At 45.1% G+C, this 15,939-nt stretch overlaps 1 protein-coding gene across 2 annotated transcripts; it reads right to left on the minus strand.

Moving 5' to 3' along the window:
- Nucleotides 1-734: 734 nt before the first annotated feature.
- Nucleotides 735-15,789, minus strand: trit1 (tRNA isopentenyltransferase 1). Of its 2 annotated transcripts, none has more exons than XM_049750508.1 (11): nt 15,612-15,789; nt 10,415-10,557; nt 9,754-9,850; nt 9,508-9,653; nt 8,895-9,037; nt 8,680-8,791; nt 7,008-7,120; nt 6,862-6,939; nt 2,695-2,804; nt 2,049-2,166; nt 735-1,626 (listed from the first exon to the last, which is right to left on the minus strand). In XM_049750508.1, the coding sequence occupies exons 1-11, from the start codon at nt 15,768-15,770 to the stop codon at nt 1,517-1,519; spliced, it is 1,329 nt and encodes a 442-aa protein (XP_049606465.1). In that variant the 5' UTR covers nt 15,771-15,789; the 3' UTR covers nt 735-1,516. The 2 variants fall into 2 exon arrangements, with proteins under 2 accessions (XP_049606465.1, XP_049606466.1); XM_049750509.2 differs by lacking the exon at nt 15,612-15,789 and adding an exon at nt 11,964-12,069.
- Nucleotides 15,790-15,939: the final 150 nt, after the last annotated feature.

Raw genomic sequence — 15,939 nt, forward strand, 5'->3', positions numbered from 1 at the left:
ACCCGTCAAGTGTAAAATTACACAACTGAGTAAATCTTTTGTTAGCAACCTACTTCTGAATTTCCTCTGAATACAGATTTTTTTTTTCTGACTGCTGCTAGGCTGGTTTCAATGATTGCCATTTAATTGAATCACAATTTTAAGACTCTCTCTCAGGCGACAATGTGACTTCTGGACTGTACCGCTAAGTCAAAGCTTGAGACTTGACCCGATTTTTCAAAGTAGCACACACGAGCTTATTTACAGCTACGACAGCTCTCGGAAACGTTTGGAGCCCTGCGGGCGATGTGCGAGGTGACCGGGTGAGGGCCGGGAATCTACGGGAAGACGCGAGGAAGGGGAGGGGAGAGGCCACAGGTGACGAGAGCGGAACGGGAGCGCCAAAACAAAGGCCGCTCTGGGAGGACGCCAGATATTGTGCAAGCGCTCTCACAGCCGTGCCGCTGCATAAACAAAGACGACTGGGGAAAAAAAAAAGTCTCTCATCTCACTAACTCGAGCGACTCGAGTGTCACAACTCAGATGACTTCCGCATTAGAGATGCAAAAGGCTAATTACCTCTGCCAAGGAGGAAGTTGAACTAAAACAAATGACCGTGAAGGAATTCTTGCACTACTTTAGTGTAGCAAACAGTTAGCATATCGCTCATGCTGTCAAGATTTTTGTGTAGCTGCTACTAAAATTAAAATAATTTGTTTTTGGAGGGTGGAAAATAACGCAATGCTGTGAATGAATTGAAGTTTTTAATGTTTATTAAATATTCCAAGATGGGCTGCATCCATTTAAAGTGAACGATATTTGTGTAGTGAGATTTTACAGACAATTGAAGCAAAATAAAAAAGTAAGGTACATTGTTTCTTCAGGTCCATGATGGAGGAGCTTGATTTTTCTCTTCCTTTTTCAATTCCTCTTGTTGTAATGGCCAGCTGTCCCAAAACTTTTGTCCAAGTGCTCTGTTGTTGCATTGTCTCCGAAAATAGCGATGCCTCCCATTGTAAGTAGAAGATAAGGTGTGCTCCAAAGTCAAGATGTAATGCAAATATTTTCTTCCTGTTCCCAGTCCAAGTAGGTCTTTCATCCAAGGGTCAAAGTATGTGTGTCAAATCTCCTTTGGTGTGCGCCGTACAAAAATATAATTTTCAGTAAAAGAATGCTCTAATTGTCATGGCTCCAAGAAAAAGAAAAGAAAGGTAGCGTCATATTTTCTTCCATTCCTCCACAGTAACTTTTTGTCCATATAATGTCTCTAGTGTACTTTTCCACAAAATTCAAGAAGAAAAAAAAATAATCCACGCTCGGACGGAATCAAAACTCAAATCTCCGTAATGAAGTGTGAAGTATAAATGATCCGACTAAACGTGGCATCTCGTGGAAATGTTGACATGAGCAGCAGCAGCGGGACGGGAAAATGTAGTGCTGTGCGTTTCCATCGGAAAAACGATTCCAAGCGCAACCATGCGGTACGAAACTTAATGGACTTGCGGGTTGACAGTCTATATGGACCTTTTCAAAAATGTCAGTGTTCTGAGTTGGTGTCCTGTGAGGAGGATTCCGACCGCTTTGTCTCGGCATCGGACTTGAGCTTCTTCCTGACGTGGAAGTGGTGCTTCTTGGACTTGAGGTGAGCTGCAGGGCAGAGAGCTAGCTACACGTGACGCTGACGTGACCCAACTAATACGGCCCGCCGTGATTAATAATTGAACACGGACTAACCTATGTGGAATGTAGCCGGTGTGGTTAAACCACAGAAATTTTCTTGACAATATGTTGCATATGCCCCCACTGGTCTAAACATGCCATTCTGATTAATATTACCTTTGTGGAATATGAGTTACGCAAAATTCCCCCATTTTTAGCCATCTCAAGACACGGCCAAGTGTCAAAATGGCCGCCCTCTGAGATAGATGAATTTTGTCTAATTCATTTCCACAGCGGAAAAATTAACCAGAATGATGTGTTTGGACAAGTTGGGATGCACAGAAATATTAAAACAAAGAAAGTTTTTGGGTTGACCTCTTTAATTTTGGCACGCGGGTCCGCAGACTCACCGGCCCACTCCAGGTCGCCGATGATCACTTTGTCGCAAAGGTCGCAGGTGTGCCGGCTTCGTTTGTTCCTTTGCTCCTCCCCCTGAAGCCTGATTGGTGGAACAGCAGGCTCCTCACCCTGACGAAAAATTATTTGGGGTGATTTTACGAAGGAAAAAGCCCCCTGCAATTGTTTTTTAGATATTCAGTGATACCCTTGGTTCGTTGCGGTTCCCCCTAGGATACCTACCAAAGGAAAAATGTATTTTTTTCCAGATTTTTTCATTCTTTAGTAATCAGCAGTAAGATATTGGCGGTTTTCAACAAAAACATGAGTTTCCGACCAAAAAGCAGAAAAAAAACTTTCTGCCAAACTGCTTTTGTGAAACTCTAAAATAGCAAAAACAAGACTTTTGATCACATTTTTTACTCATAAATATATTCCTAAATATGAATCATGCCAAATATGAATCTTGCAGATTGAATTTGGAACATATCCAACGCAAAGTAGATGATTCACACAGTATCACAGTACTCAATGATTAGACAAAAACAATATAACCGTTTTAAAGGATGCATGTAGATGTTAAAACGATAGCTAATAAAGGAAGTCAAAGTGCAAGCAAGAAAGAAAGACCAGTTGAGGCAAGAAGAAGAACGGCCCCACCTTGCAGAGACTGTCCAGTATCTGCAGTGCAGGGTTCAGCACCGTCTCCTCCCATCTCGCCACATCCGTCACATCCAAGCCGTACACTGCTGGCACGCTGTCTCCGGGTCCTACCCACAAACACACACACACACACACACACACACACGCGTACGTGCGTGGGTCAATCTAGCACACATTAAGCACCCTACAAGGCCAAGCTGATTTATAGCCTGCACATAAAGATTCAGCATACTGATCAATGGTGCGCAGTAAAAAGAAAAAGGCCACTTCCATCCTTCGGCGAGCCACGTGTTTGATTATCAATTTGATGTGCTACGAATATCAAACGTCGATTATTTGACATCCGTTAGGTAACGAGCGAGGTGTTTCAAGGCAGCAGATACGGATCGGGCACATTATTGGCAAGGTTTTCCGGCAGCGGCGATGCTGTCGGTGCCGCGCCCCATCGGCTCCGTCAACCTGCTGACTCACACCGGCTCGATAATGTCTCCTCCGCCGCTCCCCTTCCCCCCTTTTTCGCCCCTCTCAGGTTTTCACTCATTCTGAAACAGTTCCACCCCCCCATACGAGCATTTTGCGTGGGTCAGCAAGTCCCCCGGCTGGGCTGGGCTGGGCCCGAGCGGCAAATCCCCGCTCTGCTTGTCTGTGTGCATCCACAGCCACCGCCTGTGTTGACTCAAGACATGCAGATGCACTGGAGGGAGGGGGGGGGAGGGAGGAAGCCTGCGGTGAAGGTGACCTTTAAGTGGTGGAAAACCGAGCACCTCTAAGCAAGATATACGATGCAAAGTATAAAGAGGAGACGTTTTTAATAATGAGTTAATTAGGTGACAGCACGCGCATTGCGGTAAAGGAATTAACTGGTAATAGCCAACTTGATTACGGGCTAATCCATTCCACACCCACGCAGTGAAGTGCATGTTTAAAAAAAAAAAAAACACTGTTATGAAAAGCATAGCGCCTCGCAGGCTAAACGCTAAAGGACGAGATAAACATTTGAGGAAACTCCGAGCAGGTTACTGTATACAGTATACAAAGAGGAAGAGTCTTTGTTGACGTTACAATCATAGGCAGGTGGCATAGCTGCAACAAACCTCCCCCCTTAGGCTCTCCATTCAATGCCGCAATGGGCAGGATGGGGAATAAAAGCTTTCCACATATTAGACGGGACTTTGAAACGTAACCCGAAAACGGGTGGCGATAAGGAATCGACAAACACGTGGAAAAAAAGAAGAAAGTAACACGGGAGACGCCACGCAGCTGCTCGCCCGTGTTGGAACAGTAGTCCACCTGTTGCCACCGAGCGTACCAGCAGTCATTTGTCAAGTTGTGTTTGGAGAGCATAGGGGAGAAGAAAAAAAAAAAGAAAAAAGGCCCAACGGCCAGCTGCGCTTCGCTGGCCGCCATCCACGCTGAAGCACAACACATGCCTCCATTCACGACCGCCTTCCTCTTTCCTTCTGTTCCTCTTCCACTTTGTCCCTTGTTTATCGCCAAACCGCTAGATGGACAATAAGGCCATCCATTTCACACAATCGGTGGGGCAACACATGTAGACAGACAGTATAACAATACTCTCACGCATGTGCTTTATCCTCTACAACAAAATGATGACAATTACAGCACCTTGCTGAGTCCCTAACACAAATAGTAGCAGATGGGTCACTTTGTCATGCGTTTAAATGGACAAGTGTCAACAAACATTGATCTGACAGGGCACATGGATATACTCGGACGACTGGATGCATCCACATTGGGTTTCCGTGGCAACGTCTGAGCTTGCTCTCCCCAGAAAATGTGCATGTGTACAGTACATGGAAGGCTTCAAGGGTATAAACTTGCACCTGTTGCCACGACTCGATCATATTACCTACACCCAAGCTGTCCATGTGTCACCTGTCTTCCCTTTATGCGTGGACTTCTTCTTTTTAACGCAAAAGATATTGACACCCTTGTTACTTAATGCTCACGAGTCCCCCCCCGCCCCCGCCCCGCCCCTTCTCGCCGGCCAAAATACACCTGGGTATGGTTACGGCAACAAAGCGTGAGCGCGCCAGTCCCTTTGGGATTGAAATGAAAACACCCCTCAAGTCACTGCTGCATAAAAAGTTAACATTAAATAAAGTCGCCTCAAATTTCTCCGTAGATGAATTAAATGGACCACACACACACACACACACACGCTATACATGCAACACAAGGATAAAAGCTATTAAAATGAATTGATTTTGAGCTTTATGACCTGCTTACTCATTCTTACTCACCACAGGAAAAGCCTTATCTGGTAAAGTAGGTCAAAGTCGTACCTTAAAGGCAGGTGTGTGCGTGCGTGCGTGGGAATCGCTTTTGGTTTATTTACGCATTTCGTGGCTCTTTGAGGGCGTTTTGTCATCCTCACTCGCCTTTGACCCACTCAGCTAGACACGCTCTCGTCGGCCCACATAGCCCCCCGCCGCCGAACCCTATTTCCCCGAGTCTGTGTGGTCGGGGCAAATTCCCGGCGGCTTGGTAATGCTTCAGGAGATTAGCCTGCTCAAATGCCGTGCGAGTGTGTTGGGCTCAAAGGGAAAAGAGGTCAGTAGTCAGACAAAGAATTGGATAGTCAAAGTGGCAAGACAATGAGAGGTGACAAATTGACTATACCTTGAAAAATGTAATAGCTTGTATGCAAACAATTGGCTTTCTGGAGTGTTTGCCCTGCAAGTCAAGTATGAAATTACAAAACCAAAAATAGAAAGTCCTGATTATTTGTGGTTTATGATTCACAAATTCACCTATTTAATTTAAGAAGTGTGTTGAAGTGACACATCTTACCTAATAGACAAGCTTTGTATGTTGGGGAGAAGCCAGGTTTAGCCTGGGTTGCTGTGGAGAGTCTTCACCCCCTTTATTTGGAAATATAAGGTTATAAAAGTTATCTGAAAATAATATATGCGTATTATTTTATTTATACATATTATATTTATACATATTTTTTATATTATTTTTTCACAAATGGCAGAGATGATTACTGTGAATCTTTCTGCCTGAGTTCGTTGACATTACAAAAATGTATGACATCATTTTTGATGTGTGGATGTTTTGGATCATGAATTCAAAAGTGGCTTTTCCAAAAAAGGCAAAAGGACTCAAGAGCTGTTTCTGCCTCGATCGCTCTATCGCGGTGCTCACATATCAGATGGTAAAGCGGAGGATTTGCCAATATTAAATACAGAAAGTTGATCTTATCCGTTAGCTGACAAGTGGTTCCCGCAAAAAGATTAGCAGAGGTCCCAAAAAGCCACGCGTGCAAGTTTGCGTGGATGAGTTCAGACGGATTACGTACGTATGTCACACGCATGTGGCGCTGACCAGATGGTATGTGCAGGCGCTATGAGGGAGCGCGAAAGATGGAGGTTGAGGGCCTGGTGCGCTTTAAGCCGTTTGGGTCTAACGGGATTAGGCGGCTGGGTTACTTTAGGCTATGCTGCCGGTGGGACTCAGGAGCAAGCAGGTTCCCACCTTACACCGCAAGAACGTACACACGCCAAACCACCAGTTGATTTTGGCCGAGGTGTGTTTGTTTATGCAGTTTTTAGTGTCGCTGACAGTGGCAGGTAATCGACCACAAAAGCCGGTTTCTGTGGATTTGATGACACAAGGGACCGGGAGGCGAGGGGAAAAAAAAAAAAAGCTTCCTGAAGTTCAACCTGCATGGATGGATTTGAAAGCTGGAATGCATCTATCAGCTTTTTACAAACCTGCACCAACGAGTAAAAAGGAGACTTGAAATTGGCTTTTCCAATGCAATTGAACCACAACATTTCCAATATATGATAAATTGCCTACTATAGTAAAAATGCATTAAATAAATATAAGACTTAAGCAAAATAGGTTGGGCCAACCTCATTATATGTTGTGCCAACATCGCTTAAACAAACATCATCAGCAAAGAAAATATTTTTTTAATCCGCTCCGGAAGCATGAAAGCAAACAGGATCTAATCCATCATCAAATACGACAAAAAACTGCTTGGAAGTAAGCACTGTGTGTGTGTGTGTTTGTGTGTGTGAGTGAGTGACACAACCACAAACCTCGCAGCGCTGATATGACTGAATACACATACGCGAGCTACGAGCTATGTAAATTTCATCTTGCATCTTGCAGTGAAGAAGAAGAACTTACGTTTGAGGAAGCGGTTACGGACCCATTTGTTTTGCTTGCGAGCGTAGCGTCGCGTCGCAATCTTCAAAGCTTCAACACCTAAAGTGAGATTGAAAGGGAAGCTGTTAAGTACAAAAAGATGCAAGAACATTTTGGAACACGCTGACCTTTTTTTCGGAGTGCGTCTTTTTCCTGCTGGGTGCTGTTTTCGGGAGCCGTCAGGTAATCGTGGAATTCTTTGAAACCGATCGACTGGAAGATCCCGTGTTGGTAGTTTTGACTGCGAGAAGGAGACAAGTGCTTAAAACAAACTGGAAAATGTGTATTCTTGCAAAAGATGTCACACATGCCAAGTGCAACAACCAAACACGGCTCACCTGTTTCTGGGTTTGGTCATGTGATGTGAGAAAGCTGAGCCGTGATTGGTTGTTCAGGATGTCATTTTCAGTGCCTTTTTAAAGTTATTTAATGCACATGAAAAAAAATAATGACGTTATTAAAATAATTGTCGACAGAATAGGAACTTTTACTGCAGAAATATGCTAAAGAAGTACACTATAAGTTAGTAAGGTAAAAACAAGGAAGCAAAATGTAAAAAACATACAAGGAAACCAAATATAACTTGATCTGATGAGAGTCATCATTTGGGATCTTCAGGCAAGATCATCCTTGAACATCCTTGAATGACTAGTATCCATGTATCAATAAAAAAGAGGCAAGAAGGTTGGGCATAAAAGGATCAACACACCCATCACGACCTTTCTCGGCAGCTTTAATTTCACCTTCCCCTCTTCCGTCTGGGTTTTTTTTTTTCACCCTCCCCGAGCGAAGAATATTAGAGTGAGAAGACGCGAGGTCCTTCAAGGGACGCGGTGACATTAAAACACTGAGCGGTAGGTCAGACAGAAAGCAGCTGCTTGTCCTCGCCAGACAACGTCCGCAACAATTTGCTCAAATCATCCTCGATTTGAGAAGAACCGCCTGCGTGAGCTCACTCTGTACCTTTGCGATGAGCTATGTCCCGCAACCTGGCCTCTTTCAGATCTGCTAAAATAGCAGCGTAATCTAATTTCAACACCGAGGAAACGGTCGCTGAGGGGGGAAAAAAAAAAAATGTTCGATTGACCCCCTGTGATACTCGGGACGAGGAAATTGGCTGAATAAATTGGCGGCGGCGCGGGCCCGAGACAGAAATCCGAGAATAGCGACAGAGCGCAGGAAATGTCGATTCAACGGAAGGTGAAAAGCAACGACGGAGGACAGGGGAGAGAGATTTGACCTTGATGTCTTGCAGTACAAGCCAGCCGGGGGGGGGGGGGATGGAGTCATAAGAGGAAAGGAGTTGCAGACTGGGGGGGGGGGGGGGGGGGAGTAAAGTGCCTGCCTGATCATATTGCTGATATGCTACAAGAGAAGCTTGTGGACTGAAATGGTGGGATGGCAAACAGGCAGCTTCTAGGGAAGTGCCCCACTCCCACTTTCACTCCCACACAAGAATGAAAAGCAGCAACTACTGGTGGCGATCCCCATTGTGTCCTCCAGCTCTTTGAGAAGCCACAGGGTACAGTGTGACCTGTCAAGACTGGGAAGGAGGGTATAAATAATAGCACGGTCGCTTGGCTGAGTTTGCCGCCGCGCTGGTTTCAAGGAGAAGAAGAGATCCTTCCGACGTGATGGATCATTAATTTCCAGAGGGAGATGGGAATGTAGTCTTGAACTTGATGGACCGACAAATCCGCTCACTAACTTAAGGAGATGGTTAGCAAGATTTGGGACCAAAAAAAAAAAAACTTAATCTGTAAAATTTACGTTTTTTTTTTGCTGCATTGATTTTCTCACCTGTCATTCCGCACTTTCTGCTGATTGAAGCGGACATGGAAGTCCCTGAGCTCCTCTATCAAGCCGGTTGACAACATCTCATCGACACGAGCGTCCAGGCGCTTGTCCAGAGCTGGAGAACAAAGAAATAATGAGGAGGATAAAACAGGGCATGTCTACAACTGTGGTGGGGATCCATCCATTCGTTCATTCATTCATTCAATGGCCGCCCCTACCGTTCATGTCGGCATGGAGCCAAAAGATGCAAGGGTCCGGGTACCTTAGCGGACCCCCCAGAGCGGCGCCGCCCTGCTGGTCTCGCTGCTCCTCCAGCCATGAACTGTGAGGAACGCCTGTTTCTTGGTGGATCTGCAGGCTTCTGTGGAGCCAGAGAAGAAAGAGAGGCTTAATAATACATAAAGAGACACACGCCATGTTTTTTTATGAATTCAATACACGTCCTTGAAATCGACAACACTAGAAATCTTCTTAGTAGCGTGATTGGTTGGCTGGCCTGCATTCAGTAAATAACAGAGAAGAGACGGACAGAAGCGGCAGCAGGAGCAGGAGCAGGAGCAGGGTAACCTAACCTGCATTGCACAAAAAACCTGAGTGAACAAACTGCAACTCATCAAATGCGTGTGCCGTGCAAAATAAATCTCTCACTGCCTGCCGCTGAGAAGTGAGCATTAGCAATTATATTATAATAATATAATATATATATTTATTTATTTTATATTTATCTCATTTATTTTAATATAATTATATTATTTTATGCATTATTATATTATTAAATAGTATTGCCTCTATGGATTCCATCGTGTTATGAACATTATCAGTATGGATTACCTGGCAATTTTGCGCTTGTCGTTGGGGTGCAACATGGCGGCCATTTTGGGGTCCACTTCCATCAATCGCTTGTGTAGTTCGGCTCCTTCCAGTTTCTCCAGTTCCAACTTCCTGTCTGTGTCTCCATCCCCCTCTAAATCGTCCCGCTTAATAGACACCGCGGGTAAACAGAAAACATATTACTATGAATAAAAATTGGAAACTACAGTCATGAAATGCTTTGATGATTAGTACCAAAAAACTCACCCCAGCGTCGAGTAGGACTCGCCACAGCAGGGACTCAATGTAATAATTTGTTCCTCCAACAACGATGGGCAGTTTATTCTGATGATGCATGTCATCGATGTCGGATAGCGTTAAGGGAAAACTTCTGTCCTGGATATTATTATCGTTTGCAAAGAAATATTCCCGATATAAAAACAAAACATTTGTAAATTGAATTCTAATGATAGCGTATGATGATGTCAGTACGCCCGCTCAACACACGTGCCGGTTCTCGACTTCACCCTTCCGATGTTGCCGCATTACAGGCCTGACTTTTTTGTTTGTACCTCCTCTTATCTGTATTTACACCATTTCCCCGTCCGTTCCTCTCAGTAGGTTCCAGTCACTCACAGGCTATTCCTGGAGCTGCCGCATCGCCCTCGTCACATCGGCGAGTGGGTGAGCAAGTGAAGAGTGACTCGGTGTGTGTGCTTTTCTAATAATACAGCCTCCTCCCTCCACATCTGTGCGGCAAGCGGCTCCCCGCAGATTGCGCCAGCGACACCTTTTTCCTTTTTAGTACAAGCACAAAGCATCCGTCCAATTAGTTGGAGCCGAATCGACTCAACTCTCCTCTTTGGAACAGGCGCTTATTAATCAAAGAGGTGACAAGAGGTGGGAGCGTAAGACAGTAGGGAAGGATATTAGAGAAACAGCTTTGTTCCTGAAGTCCACCACCGTGTAGTTGCTAACCAACGGGTCCACAAAGCCGATCATGTGATGGAGGCACTGGGCGCGCTCCTCGGCCGTCACTTTGTTTGTGATAATGTCGAGACCGTGGTACACCTAAAAGGAGGAAAAAAAAATAAATAAGGAAAATGATAAAAATGCAAGTATGAATGAAGGTGTCATAGCAAAACATACATTGGATAAATATGTTAGCTTAATGCTAGCATACAATGCAAAACACCATAGAGAGGCTAATGTAAGATTTGAATTCTTTGTGCAACGGCACAAGGTGCAGGCAGCGCGGGTCCACGTGAAACGGCTTGACATGTGACACCACACACCACCTCTGACCATTTTACATCACGCAATCAGCTGGTAGGGGGGTGGGGCGGGGGGGGGGGTCTCCCTGCAGGAATGTGACAGCAGGATGTCAAAGTCTTGCAGTTTTTTCACTTTTTATGACCTTAGCTTTTATCATCCTCTTGCTACACTATTTCCTGGAATCCGCGAAAGAAATAAGCAAGAGTTGATCATGACAGTAGAAGAAGACAAATTTGCCACAGGAAGGTCTCGCTGCAGTTGTAGCTCGTGCATAATGGAAGAGCGGCTGTGGTTTGGATTCCAGTTCCCTCACCAAGGTGTCAAGGCTGCGGCGTTGACGCTTTGATGAGTAATTTTTAAACCACTTAACTCGTGCATGGCCAACTGAACATTTTGCAGCCAAGTGGCGAATTTTGATTTATTGCTCGTATCAGATTTGCGGGCGGAAGATACTTTCTGGCTAAAATATAGACACCTGGCAGACATTTTTTTATATTTTATATTGGGTGCTTTGGATACCTGTGGCCTTTGACCCCTGGCTTCGAGGTCACATTCTTTCATGGAAAAAGACTTGAAATATATGTTGGTGCTATTGTTTTTTTCAACCACAAAAATCTGCCATTTGAGGGTGTGTAGACTTTTTCTATCCAATGTACGTGTGTATTGGTCTTTGAGTGTGCAGCATGATGGGGCAGAGCAACCCGGCCCGATAAATTATTCACTGATTCACCGCACGACACCGCCGTCAGCCACAGGAGGAGTAGATGGGTGCACGGATGAATGCATGGACGGATGAACGGATGTCTGAAGCTTTCGTCTCTTTTTCCAAAGAAACTTGGCGGGGAGGAAGAAGAAAAACGGCGAAAAAGCCGCCAGAGAGACTCGAGGAGCGCTGTGTACTTGATAGAGAGAACAGGATGCTCCCCATTCATTTTCACACGTTATCCATCAGCATCCTGCCCGCCTTTCCTTTTTCACTTTGCTCACCATCTTTTCTGACAGGAGCGAGATTTCTGCGTTTTTCTGTAAACCAATCTTAAAACAAAAACAAAAAAAATCCAATTTCCACTTTAAAGACTTTTGATGTAAAGTTGACTTTTGGGGTTTGTATCCGCTGCTTGCTGGTGAATAAAAGCTGTTTAGAAGTGATAAAAACACTTCTTTTTTTCTCAATTGTGGAAAATACCAGCCAACTCGCTCACCTTTGTCCCTGCTTGGATGCGATGAGACAATGAGCTCAGTGTCTGGACTAGTCCAAGAGGGCCTGCGGTGGGCCGCCATGGTCCAGCCGCGCAAAACAGCTGTTTCGTTGGCGCACGGAGGAGACAAGGCGGAGGAGGAAGAGCGAGAGAGCGAGAGAGCGAGAAGGATAAACATTCATTGAGAAAATAGGAGTCAAGATGAAACCACAAGAGGATGGAGGGGCGGAGATAAAGCCAGCAGGCTTCACAGCACTACGCCTCATTTCATACAGTGAGCTAATGATGATGCCAAAGATATCATCTCGCTTCCTGCACTTTACAATAAAAGCGTTTTTTTTTAAGGTGCTGAGGGCAGACACGACTTAAATGTCAGCAGACACCCTTTGTGCCAGACCACTATTAAAAATCAGCTCCAAAAAAAACTTATTTATTACTGGGGCCTATATGAGCTTTTTTTAATCAGTAAAAAAAAAATAATAATAATATTGCTGGGCTAATTTTCATGGTCGAAAAATCGCCAGTGACCACAAACCTTGCCAGCTTCTACATCTAATTTAGAAATTTAAAAAGCCAAAATTCTATGTTCTGGTATTCAGCTTTTATTTCCAACCACTTTGCTAAATTTAAAGAAAATCAGTGCGGCGATTGGAAAATTGTTGATTTACTTTACAAGTGGCCCTAATGATGCAAAAGGCTGGTGGCTACTCTGGTTTAATGTTTGCGTGAGACCTCAAGTACATGCTAACCACCCCCACTGCATCTTCTTCCTCAATGCACCAGCCTTCAACAATGTAATCCTTCCATCTCCTCTCTCTTACTCTCTGTGGGGAATGGCCCAGTAATGCCAGACTAATAAATCATTCATGCCGTTGTCCGTCCTGCCTCCTCCTCCTCCTCCTCCTCCTTCATCCATGCCGCCACGCATCCACGCGTTACTGTAGCAGCCGCCGCCGCCTCAATGAAAGCGCACGAGCGTGGCGAAAGGAAACGACGACTTGATCGGCCCTGTGTCTTCGCTCCGTTTCAACACGGGATCTGATAATTCATCAGAAAATGTGACGGAGGCGCGAACGTCACCAGCCCAGACAGGTCATAGTCACAGTAGACGTGATGGTGGGAGGGAGGGAGGGAGGGAGGAGATAAATAAGTGCCAACTGGAGGATGTGTTTCATACGTCGATGAGCAGCCGGTGCTGCACATCCGGATAGTCACCACGGAAAAAAAAAAAAACAGGCCCAGCCTGCAAACTGATCACGAGGCGGCGGCGCTGGTGACAAAATGACCTCTGTTGTCGCTAAGCTCACATAGAAAGCAACGCAGCAGCTTTTACGCCCAAGCATGCGTGAAGTAAATGGTCAGCGCCCACCCGCCTCCCCCTAAAGGCTCTCGGACACACGCATGACCTGTTCGGTTAACCTGAGGGCGGCACCCTGCAGAAAAGACATTGATTTTTTGGGTAACAATATCTCAGTTAACATATCACACACGTGACTGACTGCATGTGATGAATAAAATTATTTTTTTTTGGGTAGACTTTGGCTAGCTCATTCAGCGGGTCGCTCGGTGTCGTGAACTAGTAACCCAGTTCCATCTGAGGGCTGCGTGCACTTTGATGAATTACCAGCAAATGTCAGCCTTGCTCTGTACCAGCGTCTGAAAAATGGGCTCCATTTTTCTGAAAGACCCCACGAGGGTCCCCCGCTTTGGGAATCGCCCGTTTGTTGATACTACAGCCAAACATTGAGTGCCATGGATAGCATGTTCATTTAATGAGGGAATAATATCTCCCTGCGTGTTCAATGGAGTGTGGGCAGAGGGGGCGGCAGGGGGGGGCACCAAGAGGGGGCGTGATTGCAACACAATGGGAGCGTTAGGGACTGTGGGAACCGATTTTATCCGGGACAATGGGCACTTCCCAGCGGCCATTCACTATCAGCCGCCGGGTCGGCGTAGCGCGGCGCTGAATATGCACCAGCTCAGCACAATGCCGCTTTCTCCCAAACAAGCCTAGACTGTTTCCTATCCCAAAGACAACACGGGCCAGCTCGCACCCGAACACAGTCCTCATTCTCAGATGAACGGTCTCAATCTCTCCCGTCACGTCCGCATGGCGCTTTTTCAGCCTCCTCTCGGGCCGGCGCGCATCTTAACTAGGCCACTCGAAGAGTCAGCGGTCTTCAGAGATATTCCGTTATTAGCGTAACCCAGTTACCCCAACACTAAGTGACTCCCACTGACAAGGACACAAGACAAAAACAGCAGGAGTGCGTGGTTAAAGTCGTTGGCGTTCGAGCGTGTGCCAGCCAGGCGCGAACGGAACCCCGTCATGTTTTTTTGCGGCCCTGTGGTTGCCATGGTGATGGAGCCTGACAACCAAACAGAGAGGATGGAGAGAAAGCGCTCGAGAGCTCACCGGAGATGCTTCGTTCTTATCTATGAAAACACACACCGTAAAAAAAAAGAGAGACGTATGCAGCAGGGGTTTTCTGGGGCTGAGCAGTGGTGGGAGCATTTTGATCATTCATAAAATCGTTGCGCATGTTAGTGAGGGAAAAAATAACATGTCATCAATTTTAGAGATAAAACATTGGTCATTATACACATTGTATATAAGCAAACAAAAGTCAATTTCCCATTATATAGTATATTAACTTAAATAAATCTAAATGTCAGTTTGTGTCATTACAAAATAAATGTGTACAGATAACGGCCTCTCTTTAAGAGGTGCTTGGTACATTCCACAGTTAAGTGACTAAACATCCCCCAGCCACTAAGGGAGGAAATAAAGTCCAACAAATGACTGATGATTAAATATCAAACAAATACAATTACACTCTCAGCTTCACTTTTTACGACGGTGCCCATATCTGCCTTTGGATGTGCTTTTGCTTCTCTGGCTCTCGTCACCATAAATGTCAATCTACAGGAGCGCTCTAAATGTCAGGAGTTGCTGGATTGACATGCAAATTAGAGTAAATCAAGTCAAGAAGTTCACAGTTAAGAGATACGTGGCCTTCATTTTCATAGGTAGCATCCAGGATGCTCTGGTTACCATGGTAACAGTACTGTCTCCATTAACTTACCTTTTTGTGTCATATTTTTACTTAATCATCAACGACGTGATCAGACATTAATTTGGGCATAACATTCCTACAAAACTTAACTATGATGTGATAAAAAATGATTTTGACAGCCCTGATATAACAGCAAATTTCACTGCATATTTTTAAAAGGTGCCATCAATCAACATTAGATGAATGGAGCAATCCATCCGGCCCCTGTCCATAACAAAATGGTACCGTCCGTTCGTCATTCTATACGTAATCTCGGGGTATGTCTCCCAAAAAAAACAAATGTTTTTCCCCCCACGTGTAGTTAATCTTGTGTGGTATGCATATGTAAATTTAATTGTGCACCTAATTATTAAAAAGAAAATAGGCGCATGTACATGCAGGATTCGTGTCGACGTGGGATGTTTGTTTGTCTTCATTTTTGCAGCAAAAATCAACATTTTACTATGACCGGGGGTAACAAAGGTCCTGCATGCATTTGTTTAGAGACGTTAAATGTCATTTTTTAGCCTTATTGTCTTATTTAAGAACATGTCACTCCAAGTGGCCTCTTGCACCGCGTTGTCATGCATCTTACCTGCATGGAATCGGCGCTAATGATCTCTCCCCGAAGTCGTTTTCCGATCTCAATGGCTAACTTTGATTTCCCGGTACCAGTGGCTCCTAAAATGACCACCAAAGACGGCGAAATCGCTCCCGCCAAGGCACGCTTCATACAGCGTGTGGACGCCGCCATGATGCCTCGCTGTAGCCAGGCGGACTCTAACACGCATGCGCGGTTTCTGTCAGGGAGGCGCGTCTACGTTGCTGGGCAACAGGGAGCCGTTGCCACGGTAACACCAAACGAGCGTTTCTTCTTGTAGTACATACAAATGATGTTTAACATTTTTTTAATTCATTTTTAA

Source organism: Syngnathus scovelli, chromosome 19 (assembly GCF_024217435.2).
Source record: "Syngnathus scovelli strain Florida chromosome 19, RoL_Ssco_1.2, whole genome shotgun sequence".
Classification (NCBI taxonomy): Eukaryota; Metazoa; Chordata; class Actinopteri; order Syngnathiformes; family Syngnathidae; genus Syngnathus; species Syngnathus scovelli.

Excerpts from the sequence above, each read along its gene's own strand:
- trit1 (XM_049750508.1), bottom strand. The coding sequence starts at position 15,770 with ATGGCGGCGTCCACACGCTGTATGAAGCGTGCCTTGGCGGGAGCGATT. Across the intron at positions 9,654-9,753 it reads GAGTCCTACTCGACGCTGGG|CGGGACGATTTAGAGGGGGA; the intron begins GTGAGTTTTTTG and ends GTGTCTATTAAG. Across the intron at positions 1,627-2,048 it reads CGGCGACCTGGAGTGGGCCG|CTCACCTCAAGTCCAAGAAG; the intron begins GTGAGTCTGCGG and ends TCTGCCCTGCAG.